This window comes from Mobula hypostoma, chromosome 28 (assembly GCF_963921235.1).
Source record: "Mobula hypostoma chromosome 28, sMobHyp1.1, whole genome shotgun sequence".
In the NCBI taxonomy this organism is placed as follows: Eukaryota; Metazoa; Chordata; class Chondrichthyes; order Myliobatiformes; family Myliobatidae; genus Mobula; species Mobula hypostoma.
The window spans coordinates 29,715,103-29,731,030 of record NC_086124.1 but is presented as its reverse complement, the minus strand read 5'-3'; the positions used below and the strand labels follow the sequence as shown (position 1 = coordinate 29,731,030).

At 50.2% G+C, this 15,928-nt stretch overlaps 1 protein-coding gene across 4 annotated transcripts in view; it reads left to right on the top strand.

Moving 5' to 3' along the window:
- The window catches only part of LOC134339065 (contactin-5-like), a 103,846-nt gene extending 92,011 nt beyond the window's left edge, over positions 1-11,835 (top strand). For 3 of the 4 annotated variants that reach the window (XM_063035350.1, XM_063035349.1, XM_063035348.1), the window contains 6 exons: positions 2,446-2,680; positions 7,999-8,108; positions 8,885-9,071; positions 9,997-10,109; positions 11,018-11,186; positions 11,306-11,835. In XM_063035350.1, the coding sequence (XP_062891420.1) occupies positions 2,446-2,680; positions 7,999-8,108; positions 8,885-9,071; positions 9,997-10,109; positions 11,018-11,186; positions 11,306-11,397 (906 nt within the window). In that variant the 3' untranslated portion in view covers positions 11,398-11,835. Of the gene's footprint in view, positions 1-2,445; positions 2,681-7,998; positions 8,109-8,884; positions 9,072-9,996; positions 10,110-11,017; positions 11,187-11,305 lie in introns of those variants that run through there. The other variant, XM_063035351.1, reaches the window with a different exon arrangement.
- The last annotated feature ends 4,093 nt before the right edge of the window (positions 11,836-15,928 follow it).

Below are 15,928 nucleotides of genomic sequence, written 5' to 3'. Positions count from 1 at the left end.
AGCTCCACACCAGTGAGGGAGATGGAGGAGAAGGGAGTTAGGAGAGTTGTATAGAGGGGAGAGAGAGGGGGAGAGAGGGGGTGGGGAGAGAGAGGAGTGGGGAGAGGGGAGAAAGAGAGAAGTGGAAGTGTCACAGAGAGAGAGGGAGGGAGAGGAGGGGTCTGTGTGAGGAGGTGGAAGAGAGGAGTGGCTCACACAGGGCACGAGGCAGCAGAGGGGGAAGGTGAGAGTGTGAGCAGGTGGTTGTGACTCTTTATGATGGGTGACTGGTAGCAGGACAGGAGGTGAGTGTGAGGGACCCAGGACGGAAGTTAGTGAGGGGTATGTGGGTGGGGGAGGCAGGCAACAGTGGTGGGTGGCTGAGGGGGGAGATGTTGGAACAGGAGGTGAATCGGGATGTGTATGTGGGGTCAGGGTAGAGGTGGTTGCTGCGGGACCAGGAGAGGGAGGGGATGAAGCTGGTGCTGAGGGTGGGGAATGCGGGAGGGGCTGTGGAAGGTGGCAGAGGGTGTGGGACAGGAGTTGTGTCTACGGTGTGTATGTGAGAGAGGCCATCCCCAGTGAGGGTCAGTGTGTGTGTGAGAGATAGAGAGAGACTGTGTGTGAGTATGAGTGTGAGTGAGTGAGTGAGTGAGTGAGTGTGTGTGTGTGTGTGTGAGAGAGAGAGAAAACCCATCTGCCAGTGAGGGTCAGTGTGTGTGTGAGGGAGAGATGTAAACGTAACTTTGCTGGATCAAATAACGACAGCACAAAAAGATCGTTATTGATCTTTTCACCCATTTATTTCTTCGAGCTCAGCTGGCGAGTGAACTTGGACCCGACATCAGGGAGAGACCCTTTCTCATCTCCCCGGTGGTTCTACAAGTTCACTGCCCGATGTCAGGATTGTCAGAAGTTATAAGGCCACCGATACAAAAGAACAATCAGTTTGATAACTATTCCGGTCAAGTCAATGGACTATTGATACAGAAGTACAATCAATTTGTTAGACACTCCAGGCACCTTAATTAGAGAAAAGAATGTCCTACATGGTTTGCTGGAGCCACAACTTAATTACAAAGGTAATTAAGAACATCCGTCAAATTTGTGCTTTAATTAAGAAAGGATTGTTCTGTCTAATTTCCATCAGGTTCTGCTTTTTGTCAAAATGAAAAGGTGTGAAAAGCCCAGAGACACCTGATGTGGATCTCGGCAAACTTTAATTATCTTGCTCCAAAGAAGGCAGCTGTGAGACATTATTCAAACACACTACAGTCACAGACATAGTCAGTGCTGAATCCATTGTTTACAGGAATCTGAGAATCCCCCATTCCCTTAAAATTTATCAGAGAGAGAGAGAGAGCCTGTTTCCCAGTGAGGGTCAGTGTGTGTGTGTGAGAGAGAGAGAGAGAGACAGAGAGAAAAACCAACCCCCAGTGAGGGAGGGAGAGTGGGTGTGTGTGTGTGTGTGTGTCTGTGAGAGAGAGAGAGAGAGAGAGAGCCTGTTTCCCAGTGAGGGTCTGTGTGTGTGTGTGTGTGTGTGTGTGTGTGTGTGTGTGTGTGTGTGTGTGTGTGAGAGAGAGAGAGAGAGAGAGAGCCTGTTTCCCAGTGAGGGTCTGTGTGTGTGTGTGTGTGTGTGTGTGTGTGTGTGAGAGAGAGAGACAGAGAGAAAAACCAACCCCCAGTGAGGGAGGGAGAGTGGGTGTGTGTGTGTGTGTGTGTGTGTCTGTGAGAGAGAGAGAGAGACAGAGAGAAAAACCAACCCCCAGTGAGGGAGGGAGAGTGGGGGTGTGTGTGTGTGTGTGTGTGTGTGTGTATGTGTGTCTGTGAGAGAGAGAGAGAGAGAGAGAGCCTGTTTCCCAGTGAGGGTCTGTGTGTGTGTGTGTGTGTGTGTGAGAGAGAGAGAGAGAGAGACAGAGAGAAAAACCAACCCCCAGTGAGGGAGGCAGAGTGGGTGTGTGTGTGTGTGTGTGTGTGTGTGTGTGTGTGTGTGTGTGTGTATGTGTGTATGTGTGTCTGTGTGAGAGAGAGAGAGAGAGAGAGAGCCTGTTTCCCAGTGAGGGTCTGAGTGTGTGTGTGTGTGTGTGTGTGTGTGTGTGTGTGTGAGTGAGTGAGAGAGAGAGAGAGAGAGAGAGAAACCAACCCCCAGTGAGGGGGTGTGTGTGTGTGTGAGAGAGAGAGTGAGTGAGTGAGTGAGAGATATAGAGAGAGAGAGAGAAACCATGCCTCAGTGAGGGTCAGTGTGTGTGTGAGACCTGTCCCTCAGTGAGGGTCAGTCTATGTGAAGGAGGGGTGCCTGTGCTCCTGTGCTGTGATGGGGACAGACATACTATGTGATGGGGCTGTGGGACAGGGAGGGATGAGGGTGTTTCCTCTCCCTGTGTGACGGGATAGCGGGGTGCAGTGTGGGAGGGGGTGTCTCCTCTCCCTTCTGGGGATCTTCAGCCCATCTCCCTGTTAGAGCAGCCGGTGTCAGAAGAATTTCAGCATGGACGAGGCTTCGGATACATCGTGGCCTTCCGGCCGAACGGGACGCGGGCGTGGCGGGAGACGACGGTGGCGGCAACCTGTTCCTGCCGCTACGTACACCGGGATGACAGCCTGCAGCCCCTCACCTTGTTCGAAGTCAAGGTTGGAGTCTACAACAACAAGGGCGACGGCCCCTTCAGTCCTAGCACCCTCATCTACTCTGCAGAGGCCGGTGAGTCCCTGGGCACAGAGCACAGCTTAGAGGTCAGCTACAGAGCTGACACAAACCCACCGCTTTAACCCGGGGTCACTGCGCAGTGACGGGGAGCAGGAACCCTGGCTGATTCCTGCCCTCTCTCTCTCTAACCTGGTCAGCAATGGGGACCTTGGCTAATTTCCCCCTCTCTCTCTATAACCCAAGGGTGACCTGGCAGGAATGGGGAGCAGGAAGCCTGGCTGAGAACATACGACCTCCTTACAGGCAGCAGTGGGAATTGAACCAGAGTCGCTGGTGCTGTAACTGCATTCTATTAACGCGTGTTTAACCTGGAGTTGAGTAAATGTTTGAGGGACCGAGGACCATGGAGATCTGGCAAAGACCTGGGACTGACCAGCCTCAATCGGACGGCATGGTAATGTAGCAGTTAGTGTAATGTATTACAGCTGCAGCGATCACCGATCAGGGTTCAGTCCCACCACGATAAGTGTAACACAGGTTAGTGTTAGTAATTTATGAGTGTAATGGGTACTCGAACAAACTAGAGCCACTGCTGGCGATCACACGGGTAGCTATCCTTGTATGATGTGCCCACCAATCTACCCAATAATAATGTTCCAAAAAGTCAAAGAAATGTATTTGATCCTTTATTAGCAACTAGCAAAACATACAATCTTGAAGCAATGAAACCTCTGAAACTAAAACTACCAATATTGTATGTACTTTTAGTGAAGTTAAGTAATCTTAGTGATTTCAATTGTAATTAAGCAAAGTTAAGTGTGATTTAGCGGTCAACGGAAGACATGACATCTATCTGCACCATCTCTAAACTGCCAAGAACAAGGCACGAATATGTCACTAAATCCTTTGCATTCACCACACCCCACCCACATGACTAGTGACCATAATAAATGTGCACACAGAATACAATGCAGATAAAGAAACATAGAAAATAGGTGCAGGAGTAGGCCATTCGGCCCTTCGAGCCTGCACCACCATTCAGTATGATCATGGCTGATCATCCAACTCAGAACCCTGTACCAGCCTTCCCTCCATACCTCCTGATCCCTTTAGCCACAAGGGCCATATCTAACTCCCTCTTAAATATAGCCAATGAACTGGCCTCAACTGTTTCCTGTGGCAGAGAATTCCACAGATTCACCACTCTCTGTGTGAAGAAGTTTTTCCTCATCTTGGTCCTAAAAGGCTTCCCCTTTATCCTCAAACTTTGACCCCTTGTTCTGGACTTCCCCAACATCGGGAACAATCTTCCTGCATCTAGCCTGTCCAATCTCTTCAGAATTTTATATGTTTCAATCAGATCCCCCCTCAATCTTCTAAATTCCAAAGAGTATAAGCCTAGTCAATCCAGTCTTTCATCATATGAAAGTCCTGCCATCCCAGGAATCCCAGAGAACAGTGTGCATGTTATGTTGGCGACACTTGCAGACGACGTACATGTGATAAATAAAGCTCATCTGTATCTTCAATTGTTCCCTCTCTGAATGTCAGCAAATGAGGTCTCCCATCTTGCTCCTCTCCCCGTGTTTCCGGGAACGGTGCTGGGTTGGGGGAAGAGTTGATTTACAAAAGGCCTCTGGTGTTCCTGCCCTCCTGTTCACTGAGAACAAACAAGGGTGCATGGAGCAGTGTAACAAAATTATTTTAAAAATTCATTCCTTGTTCTTTCCTGATTCAGCAGCAAGAGGTATCCGCAGTCAAAAGGGGCACCGTACCCGTGTCAATGGTTACAATAAATTATTATAGCTATATAAAATACAAACATGCAAAGAAAGACAATTAATTAGTTAAATGATGCTTGTCAATCAATTACACAATATACTGCCAGAGGGAACTGCAGGTGCCCAAGAGCTTTCTCTCGCTCTCTGTCCTTGACTCTGTCTTCAACTCTGAGCGCTAATTGTGACTCAGCCTAAGAGAAGATTGCCCCTTTTTATACCTTTCACGGTCCCGTCAAAAAAAAATCTGTCCTAACGTTTACCCCAGCACTTTCCCAGACGTGCGTGTTTCTCAGCATTATTTACTCTCAAGGCTGAGAATGGTACTCACACAAAGTTCACAAAACCTGGCTGTGGACTGGTTCCCAATCACTTTCTCAAAACACACCCACATCCCAGTCTAACACCATGTCGTGTTACAAAGTTCAGCATGCTCCGATGATGAATCAAACTTAACTTTTTGCTTACAAACAGTCTGGAAAGCCAACGGTAGATCGGCACTCACTGCAAGAGGACTTGAGTACCTGAGTACAAGTCTTACCTGAGAAAGGACAGTAGGGCACCCCCCACGACGGCATGGGCCGCCAGACTGGTTCTAGGGGTGGGTGGGTGGAGGAGGTGCCAGGACCTTTGCATGAAGATGGGTGGGCTCAATGGTTGCCTCTCTATCTGGAGGCCTATGACTAGTCATGTGCCATAGGATTCGATGCTCTGTTGTTGATTGTCATCTATATCAACGATCTGGGTGATAACGTAGTAAACGACATCAGATTTGCAGATGACACCAAGATTGGGGGCAGAGTGGACAAAGCTTGCAGTGGGATCTGACCAGCTGGAAAAATGGCAGATGGAATTTAATGCAAACAAGTGTGAGTTGCACTTTGGGAGGACCAACCAAGGTAGGACTTAAGGCTGATTTATACTTGTGCATCAAATGTACGCCGTAGGTACGGCGTAGCAGCGTACCCTACGCTGTACTCTACGCCAACCCTACGCCGTAGCCTAACGCCCACCTCTCCCAAAATGTAACTACGTGTATCTCTGAGTATACTGTGCGTACAACTGCGAAATAAATGGTTGGAGATGATGAACCAAATCGTCAAATCTACCTGCCGACGTCCGAAAATATTTGAAATGCATTTTCTCGTCCATGTCTCTCAGTGGCCGGACAAGCACAGAAAATTCACCCTCCTTCAGTTTCAGTCGCCATTGTTTGAAGTTTGAGTTTCTTCGTGCTGTGTTTCAGCACAAAGAAACTCAACACAGTGGCATAGAAACCCCATTGCCAACTAGCAATTTGGCGGTGAATTGCAACGTGACGCAGACACGCCAACGCACAAGTATAAATGCTCACAACGGCGTAGCTCACTTGCGTAGGCTACGGTGTAAGCTGGTACACACAAGTATAAATCAGCCTTTACACAGTGAGCGGTAGGGCACTGAGGAGTGCGGTAGAACAAGGGGATCTGGGAATACAGATCTATAATTCCTTGAAAATAGTGGTACAGGTAGATAGGATCACAAAGGAAGCTTTTAGCACATTAGACTTCATAAATCAAACTATTGTGTACAGGAGTTATTAAGTAATGTTGAAATTGTATCAAACGTTGGAGAGGCCTAATTTGGAGAATTGCTTCCAGTTCTGGACATCTACCTACAGGAAAGATATCAATAAAATTGAAAGACTACACAGAAAACTTACAAGGACGTTGCTGGGACTTGAGGACCTAAGTTAAGGAAAAGCTGAATAGGTGATGACTTTATTCCCTGGAGTGTAGGAGAAAGAGGGGAGATTTAGTAGAGGCATACAAAATTATGAAGAGTGTCATCGTTGTTAGGTCGCATCTGGAATTTCAAGTTGGCGGACTATTTCCCTCTATACCGCTCTGACATATTGGGAAATCGTGTACATGGCAGGTTACTGCAGTGGTTTGTCTTTGCCTTCTGCCGGGTGAGTTTAAAGAGATCACCACCTCTTGCAGTGGATAACCAGGACGTCTAAGTGCCTTGTCGTGCTCTTAGCGCTCCACCACGCCTGCTGGCCTGCCTTCCTGACCGTTGGACCATTAATTGGTCTCTTCCACTCAATCCGCCATGGCCAGACTTCACACGCTGGGAAAGGCAAATCCCTTACCTCACCAAGGGTCGAAGACCCGTCGGCTACCTCACCTGGTTTGGCCCGTCTGCCGAGACGGTTTACCGGGGTGTGGCCGCTGTGCATGTTACAGCTACTTGGAGCCACAGGTGAGAGCTGAGCGCCAGGTGGGGACCAAAGGTGGACGAGCTGTCCTGAAAAAGGGCAGGGCAGGCCACCCCCCACCCCTTCCTAGGCACCCCATACACCCCATGAGGAGTGTAGATAGGGTAAATGTAGGCAGGCTTTTTCCACTGAGGTTGGGTGAGACTAGAACTAGAGATCAGAGTAAAAGGTGAAAGGTGAAATATTTAAGGGGAACTTCTCCACTTAAAAGGTAGTGGGAGTGTGGAACAAGCTGCCAGTGAAAGTGGTGGATGTGGGTTTGATTTCATTTTTGAAGGTAAGTTTGTATAAGTACATGGGCGGGAAGCAAATGAAGGGGCCATAGTCCAGGTGCAGGTCAATGGGACAGTTAGGCATGAACTATGGTCAACACACTCCCAGAAGATAGCGGCGCAGCTAATGTAGATGAACTGAGCACACTGATGAGGGAGAAGGAGAAGTGGAGAGTCCGTCATCGTGCCCGACACCGGCCCCCTAGGCCTGAGTCGATGTAGTAGTAGTAGTAGATGGGCTGAAGGGCCTGTTTGTGTTGTGGTGCTCCATGTCCCTCATGACTGGGGCATTCAGTCGAGTCAGAACACATCTCAGAGGAAGGATGACAGAATAGTTTTTCTTGACTTGGGCTCCTGGAACTATGTGGGGGGTGGGGCGGTCACTGTATCAGGATACAGGCAAAGACCTTTAGGACAGAGGTGAATTCCTCCTCTGGAGGGAGGAGAGCACATTGAGCTCTCTATCAGAGAGGACAGTGCAGACCAAGTCACCGCACATTTGAGAAGATGGATTGCAGATTCCGGTTTATTATCACCGACACATTTTGCAGCAGCAGCAGTCATACATAAAAAATTGCAGTAAGTTATAATGAGAGATAGAAAAAATAAGTAGTGCAATAAGAGAGTGAAATAATGAGGTGGAGTTCATGGGTTCATTGTCTGTTCAGAAAGCTGATGGCAGAGGGAAAGAAGCTGTTCTTAAATCATTGAATGAGTCTCTTCAGGCTTCTGTACCCCCTCCCTGATGAAGGGTTTGTACCAGATGGTCAGGGTCCTTAGTAATGGATGCCACCTTCTTAAGCAATGCCTTCAGAAGATGTTCTTGATGGTGGGGAGGCGAGTGCCTATGATAGAGCTCGCTGAGTTTACAACCCTCTGCAGCCTTTTCCGGTCAGAAATAGATGGTAGTGAAGACACCGAGGGGCGTAGGGAGAGAGTGCAGACAGGACATTGAGGTGGAGCATGTTCATCTTCACCCTTTCAACATGGTGGTGAGTTTGGTGTGTGGGGGGGGGGCCCTTGGGGAAGTCACATTGAAACTCTACACTCCCATCCCTCCAGAACCACAGACGGCGCCCTCCAATGTCACTGCTATCAGCCTCTCAGCCTCGGAGGTGCTGGTGTCCTGGGAGAGCCTGCCTGGGGGGTCACGCCCCTCACTGGGGTATCAGGTACTGGGATTATCGTGGTCTAGTTAGCCACGGCACAGAGGCAGGGGGAGGGAGGCGAGGAGGGATTGCGCACTGAGGGAGGGCTGGTGTGAGGATACAGGGGTGGCAAGGCACGAGCGCCGAGCTGCGGGACAGGTGGCGAGGAGGGGGCGCTGCGCTGTGGGACAGGTGGAGAGGAGGGGGGGGCTGAGCTGCGGGACGGGTGGCGAGGAGGGGGCGCTGCGCTGTGGGACAGGTGGCGAGGAGGGGGCGCTGCGCTGTGGGACAGGTGGAGAGGAGGGGGGGCTGAGCTGCGGGACGGGTGGCGAGGAGGGGGCGCTGCGCTGCGGGACAGGTGGAGAGGAGGGGGGGCTGAGCTGCGGGACGGGTGGAGAGGGGGGGGCTGAGCTGCAGGACGGGCGGAGAGGGGGGGGCTGAGCTGCGGGACGGGCAGAGAGGAGGGGGCGCCATGCTGTGGGAGGGGCTGAGCTGCGAGAAGGGGATGCCGCGCTGTGGAACAGGCAGCAAGGAGGGGGCACCACGCTATGCGGGGGGCGCCGTGCTGCGGGATGGGCGGCGAGGAGGGGGCACCACGCAATGGGGGGGCGCCGTGCTGCGGGACAGGCGGCAAGGAGGGGGCACCACGCTATGCGGGGGGCACCGTGCTGCGGGACGGGCGGCGAGGAGGGGGCTGAGCTGCGAGCAGGGGGTGCTGCGCTGTGGGACGGGCGGCGAGGAGGGGTGCGGTGTCACCTGCTTTGAGCCCTGGTGTAACCACAGGACTCTGTGTACCACAGGTGAGTGTGTGGATGGAGTCGACGTCAGAGCACTGGGTACGGACCCTGACCACCAGTGGGAACATGTCCTCGCTGCTGGTGGGTGGGCTGCAGGGACACACCAGATACCGGATAACCGTGAGGGCATTCAACTCTGCCGGCCCTGGCCCCTCCAGCGACCCCAGCCTCGTCACCACCAAGAAATCACGTAAGCACCAACACCTGCCATTACACAGGCTCTTAGGCCAATCACTTTTTAACCTACTCTAAGATCAATCTAACACTTCCCTTCCACATAGCCCTCCAGTTTTCTATCATCCATGTGCCTTTTTAAGAGTTTCTTAAATGTCCCTCATGTATCTGCCTCTAACACCACCCCTGGCAGGGCGTTACTTTGACATCCCCCCACTACGCTTTCTTCCAGTCACCTTAAAATTATGCCCCTCTTGTATTAGCCATTTCCACCCTGGGAAAATGTTTCTCCCCTCTACCTGTGTCTCCTATCATCTTGTATGCCTCTATCAAGTCGCCTCTCATTCTCCTAGTTTGCTTAACCTCTCTAATGCTCTCTAATCCAGTCAGCACCTGATAAATCTCCTCTGCACTTTCTCTAAAGCTTTTACATCCTTCCCATAACAAGGTGACCAGCACTGAACACAATACTCCAAGTCTAATCTAACCAGGGTTTTATAGAGCTACAACATTATCTCATGGCTCTTGAACTCGATCTACCAACTAATAATGGCCAATGCACCATACGTCTTCTTAACCACCCTATCATCAACTTGTGGGGTAACTTTGAAGGATCTATGGATGTGAACCCCAAGATCTCTCTGTTCCTCCACATAGCCAAAAATCCTGTCTTTAACCCTGTATTCTACCTTCCAGATGAACCTTCCGAAGTAAATCACTTCGAACTTTTCCAGGTTGAACTCCACCTGCCACTTCTCAGCCCAGCTCTGCATCCTCTCAACGTCCCATTGTATCACACAACGACCTTCAACACTATCCACAACTCGACCAACTTTCGTGTCATCTGCAAACTTACTAATCCACCCCGTCCGTGACTTGCGGAAATCGCCCCTCACCATCCGCTCCCCAGCCCGTCACTAACACCCTGCCTGTTGTTGCAGCCCCCAGCCAGGCTCCCCACAACCTGCAGTGGCATCAGGAAGGCTCCTCCGTCTCGCTGGGGTGGGAGCCTGTGCAGAACCACGCCAACGAATCTAAAGTGGCCGGATACAAGGTGAGGGGGTGTGAGTGACAGTCCGAAACTGACCTCTCATCCCTGGGGTTTGCGCCATCCTTAATTATCGGGTCAGGGCAGTGGGAGAGGAGGCAAGGGGGTAAAGATATAGTACCCATAAAAAAGTTCCATTATTTGAGAAAGGAAATCAGGATAATCCTGGAAACTATAGGCTGGTGGGTCTCACATTCATAGATCCCTCAAAGCTGCTGTACAAGTCGATAGGGTGGTTAAGAAGGCGTATGGTGTGTTGGCCTTCGTTGAGTTGAAGAGCAGTGAGATAATATTGCAGCTTTATAAAACCCTGGTTAGACCACACTTGAAGTATTGTGTTCAGTTCTGGTCACCTCACTATAGGAAGGATGTGGAAGCTTTAGAGAGGGTGCAGAGGAGATCTACCCCAGGATACTGCCTGGATTAGACAGCATGTCTCTTGAGGATAGATTGAGCAAGCCAGGACTTTTCTCTTTGAAGCGAAGGAAGATGAGACGTGAAGATAAGTGGAACAAGATAATAAGAGGCATAGATTGAGTGGACAGCCAGAGATTTTTTCCCAGGGCAGAAATTGCTAATACAAGGGGGTATAATTCGCAGGTGACTGGAGGAAAGTATGGGGGGGGGTGGTGTCAGAGGTCGGTTTTTACACATAGAGTGGCAAGTGTGTGGAACACTTTTCCAGGGGTGATGGTAGAGGCAGGTTCATTAGGGGCATTTAAGAGCTCTTAGATAAGCAGATGGATGATAGCAAAATAGAGAGCTAGTAGGAGGGAAGGGTTAGATTGACCTCAGGGTCGGTTAAACATTGTGGGCTCTGGGGCTGGTACTATTCCATGTTGTGCATCAGTGGTGGGGAGGCTCGAAGGAGGGTGAGGGAAGAGGGAGTGATGGGCTGACATCTCTTTCCCCAGGTGCTGTACCAGAGGGAAGGACAGGCCCAGAGCGAGGTGATGGAGACAAGGGAGACGGAGGCAGTGGTCCCACTCGGGCCTGACGGAGTCTACCTCATCCGGGTGCAGAGTGTCAGCGAGGGGGGGGATGGAGCCAGCAGCCCCCAGATCCGGGTCATCCTGTCCAAAGGTACACACCTCTATGTTCACATTACCTCTTCCTCCCCTTCCACCCACCCCCCCGTCCCAACCTCCTCCCTCTTATTGAAGTTCCCTCCTGTCTCTTTCTCTCTCTCTCTCTCCCCCCAGGTGATGCCGCCCTGTCTTGTGCCCCCCCTCCGGCCTCACACACCTCAGTGACCCTCATCCTCGCCCTGGTCCTTCCCTCAGCCTCCTGGTAGTACTGGGCTGCAAAGGAGGAGACTGGTCTCACCCGGCACTGGAAGGACCCTCCGTCTGCACCGGAAGTGTCACTGCCGCCAAGCCGAGCGAAGGGAAGGTCCCAGCCTGGCCAAGCCCAGGGGCTCCGACTGACCCCGGGCAGGTCTGTCCGACCTGCAGTCCGACTTGAACACCCTCTATCCCCCTTCTCCCCACCCCGTCTTCCCTTAACTCACTCCTCCCCCTCTCCCTCACCATTCCTGCTCTCCCCTCCCACCCTGTCTGCCTGATTCGGAGGCTCCCGCTCCCCCACCTCCGATGCTCAGGGGTGGCAGTTGTAACCTGCCCCCCCCCCCACCCCCACCACTCACAGGCGTCGTGTTCCGGTGGACGTGGAACCCACAGGGATCGGAGTACCAGCAGTGATGAAGAAAGCAGATTAAATTAGTTTCTTAATAAAAAAACCTTTGCTGGTTGCTGAGTTGTGTGTGTGTCTGTCTACACACGACAGAGAATGAGAAAGCACATACGTGAGAGTGAGAGGGAACACACGTGGCGGAGAAGGAACACACCCGAGAGAAAGAACGGAGGAAAGGAGAGGAAGAGGGAGAGATCTCTCTCTCACACACGCACACACAGAAAAGAAGGAGATTTGAGGTCTTCGAGGATGTGCTGGGGGGCAGCCCACGAGTGTCATACCATGCAAACAACTCACTAACGCTAACCTGTACTGTATGTTTTTGCGACGTGGGAGGAAACCGAAGCATCCGGCGGGGCGAACGTCCAAACTCCCCACAGGCAGTGGTGGAAATTGAACCACAATTAATGATCACCGGCGCTGAAAAGCGTTGCACTGAGAGCTACGCGACCGTGCGGCCCTGCCCCGATCACCCCGGACAGACAAAGCAGTCTCAGAGACAGATAGGGTTCCCTGGGACCAGCCAGTGAGCTTGGTCAGTGGAGATCCCAGCTTCCTTCTTCAGCGGTTGTGAATGGCCCAGTGGAGACAGGATAGGACTGCGCTGTATGGGTATTTATGACCAGGAACTGCTTCTATCAGTTCCTCTGTTATCGGCTCCTGAGGCGAACTCGATCCTGAGCACCAGTCACAGAAAAGGGCTGCTGATAGTGAAGAGGGTAGAGTGGAGGCAGGCCCCTGGGCGAGGTGTAGTAGATAGGCAGTGGGAACGACACCCCAACACAACGCAGGAGGGCATGGGGAGGGAAAAGGGAAGATACCAATGAGGGTACCGCAGTCATAGTCATAGAGACATAGGATACTGCAGCCCAGAAACAGGCCCATTTCCACAGTCAAAAGAGGTACCCCCTAATCATATCACCTTTCACCTATAACCTCTATTTCTAGTCTCACCCAACCTCAGTGGAAAAAGCCTGATTGCATTTATCCTACCTATTCTGCTCATAATATTGTTTAGCTCTATCAAATCTCTGCTAAATCTGTTACAATCCAGGGAATAAAGTGCTAACCTATTCCATCTTTCCCTATTACTTGGGCCCTCAAGGCCCAGCAACATTCTTGTAAATTTTCTCTGCACTCTTTCAATCTTATGGATGTTTTTCCTGTAGATAAGTGACCAGAACTGTGCACAATACTCCAAATTCAGCCTCAACGTCTTATACAACTTCAACATAACATCCCAACTCCCATACCCAGTAGTCTGATTTATAAAGACCAATGTGCCAAAAGCTTTCTTTACAACCCTATCTAACTGTCGTTGTGATGGCTATCCCTTGAGGTTGAGAATGATGGTCTTCGTTCTGAAGAAGTGGCCCACAGAGTGAAGATTCCTGTGCGTGTATTTGTTTAACATGTACTTGATGTTGCACTCCAAGAAGCACACGACACTTCACAAATCAACCAACTGATTCCAATGGCATGGAAACCACGACGATTGGAGCTGATGGATTTGTTGCAGCCTTCATCCGTCTTCACAGCCGTTGAGTTCGAAGTAACTTTGTCCATCTGTTCCACTGTTGAGGTCTTGGTTGGATTGTTCTTTGTCAGGGACCTCACCCTCGACCTTACCGCCATGGGTGACCCTACCAGGAGCATAGCTCCAGACGGCATTGCTCTCAGGATCTCAGGACCACACAAGCTTCTCCACCGCGACAAGGTGACAATCCACAGAGAAGATCTAACTGTGATCACTTTCAAGGAATAATGTATTTATATTCCTATATCTCTTTGTTCTACCACACTCCTCAGTTCCCTACCATTCACTGGGTGCTGATGGAGAGGAATGGGGTGGGGGAAATGGGAAACAGAATGTGGGGCAGGAATGGAAGACCACAATAATGGGAGTGGGGGAAGGAATGGGAGAGTTTTGGAGATTAGAGAGGATAGTGGAAGACCATAAGATATAAAAGCAGAACTAGGCCATTTGGCACCAAGTTTGCTCTGCTATACCATCATAGTTGACTCATTATGCCTCTCAACCCCATTCTCCTGTCTTCTCCCCTTAACCGTTGATGCTCTGACTAACCAGGAACCTACCAACCTCTGCTTTAAATATACTCAATGAGTTGGCCTCCACATCCATCCATGGCAATAAATTCCACATATTCACCATCCTCAGGCTAAAGAAATTCCTTCTCATGTCTGTCCTAAATGTACACCCCTTTATTCTGAGGCTGCACCCTCTTGGTCCCAGACTCCTCCAAAATAGGAAACATCCTCTCCATGTCCTTTCAACAATCAATAAGTTTCAAAGAGATTCCCCCTCAGTATTCTGAACTCCAGTAAGTACAGAACCAGAGGTATCAAACGCTCCTGATACATTAACTTTTTCACTCCCAGAATCATTGTTGTGAATCTCCTCTGTACTCTCTTCAATGTCAGCACTTTTTTTTCTTAGATAAGGGTCCAAAACTGCTCACAATACTCCAAATGCGATTTGTCCAATGTCTTACAAAGCTCCAGCATCACATCCTTACTCTTATACTCTAGTCTTGACCGAAATGAATGCTTTTGCCTTAACACCAAATCTCAAAGAGTGAACAATTCAAATGGCAACGGGGACAGAGAGTTAATGAGGGAGGGTTTGTTTGATTTTCCTTACTTGGTGGGATTAAGTTCCACTTTGCCGTCACTCAAGCCTCAGGCAGCTTTCCTCACAACCCACAACACTACCAGTTTCCAAGTCACACAGGACAGAAACAGGCCCTTCAGCCCAAATTGTCCCTGCCAATCACATACCTAAGGATAGATTAGCTTTCTTTGTCACACCCATGTCGAAGCATACAGTGAAATGTGTTGTTTGCGTCAAATCAGATCAGTGAGGATTGTACTGGGAGCAACCCACAAGAGTTGTCATGCTCCTGGCACTGACACAGCATGCTCACAACTCACTGATCCTAACCTGTACATCTTCAGGATGCGGGAGGAGACAAGAGGACCAGCGTGACTTAAGCTGTACAAAGTATTCCAAGTGTAGCCTCACCAATGTACTACATTCTCCTTCTCAAGCCCATCACACCTGCAGGGGCATAAGCCATCGACTGCAGCTCGCCAGAGTCCTTTGTCCCGGGACAGTCTTCAAGTTTTCCCAAGTGTAGCCCATGTTCTTGGTGTATCCTCCCTCTCCCAGGGATGAGGACTTTGGACCTACTGTCAGCATTTCTGTAGCTCTGGGCTTTTATGGGATGGGGTTGCCAAATGCTGCATGCCAAACCCTCCTCCTTTTGCAGTCAGGATTAGGACCACCCATGGTCTTCTATAACCGCAACATAATGTCTCAACTTTTGTACTCAGTGTCCTGACTGTAATGAACAGCAGTGTGCTAAACACCTTCTTCTCTGTGAAGCCACTTTCGGCAAACCATATACCCTGCACTCCAGGGTCCCTCTGCTCCACAACACTCCTCAAGGCCTGATCATTCACTGTGAAAGTCCGACCCTGGTTTGACTTCCTCAAGAGGAAGACCCCACACTTATCCAAATTAAACTCCATTCGCCACTCCTCGGTCTACTTCCCCAGCTGAACAAGGTCGCCCTCAAAGTTTTGATTACCTTCTACGATACTGCACTATCAGCTGCAAACTTAGGATTTTGTACATTCTCATCCAAATTGTTTATGTAAATAACGAACAACAAAGGTCCCTGCATAGATCCCTGCGGTGCACCACTTCAGCAAACTCCTAATACTTGTAAATGTTCATCTTTGAACCTTGAAAAATATCCCCTTTTTTGCTTCCCGTAGAAACTGAGGATGAATCACATCCCACCCTGGGGACTTATCAACCCTAATATGTTCCATGACAGCCAACAGCTCCCCTTCTTAATACAGGTCTACTACCGGATCAACCCTGTATCTCTCCCCTAAATTCACCACCTCCTTGGTGAACATTAATGAGAAGTATGACTCCATCCACACACCTTCGCTCTCCCCACCCATAGACATTATCTCAAAGAGACCCACTCTAATGCCAGGTAGCTTCTTCATTAACCACCATTGAAGACATCTTCAAGAAGGCAGCAGCAATCATTAAGGACTCTTACCACCCAGGACATGCCCTCTCTGCATTACCACCA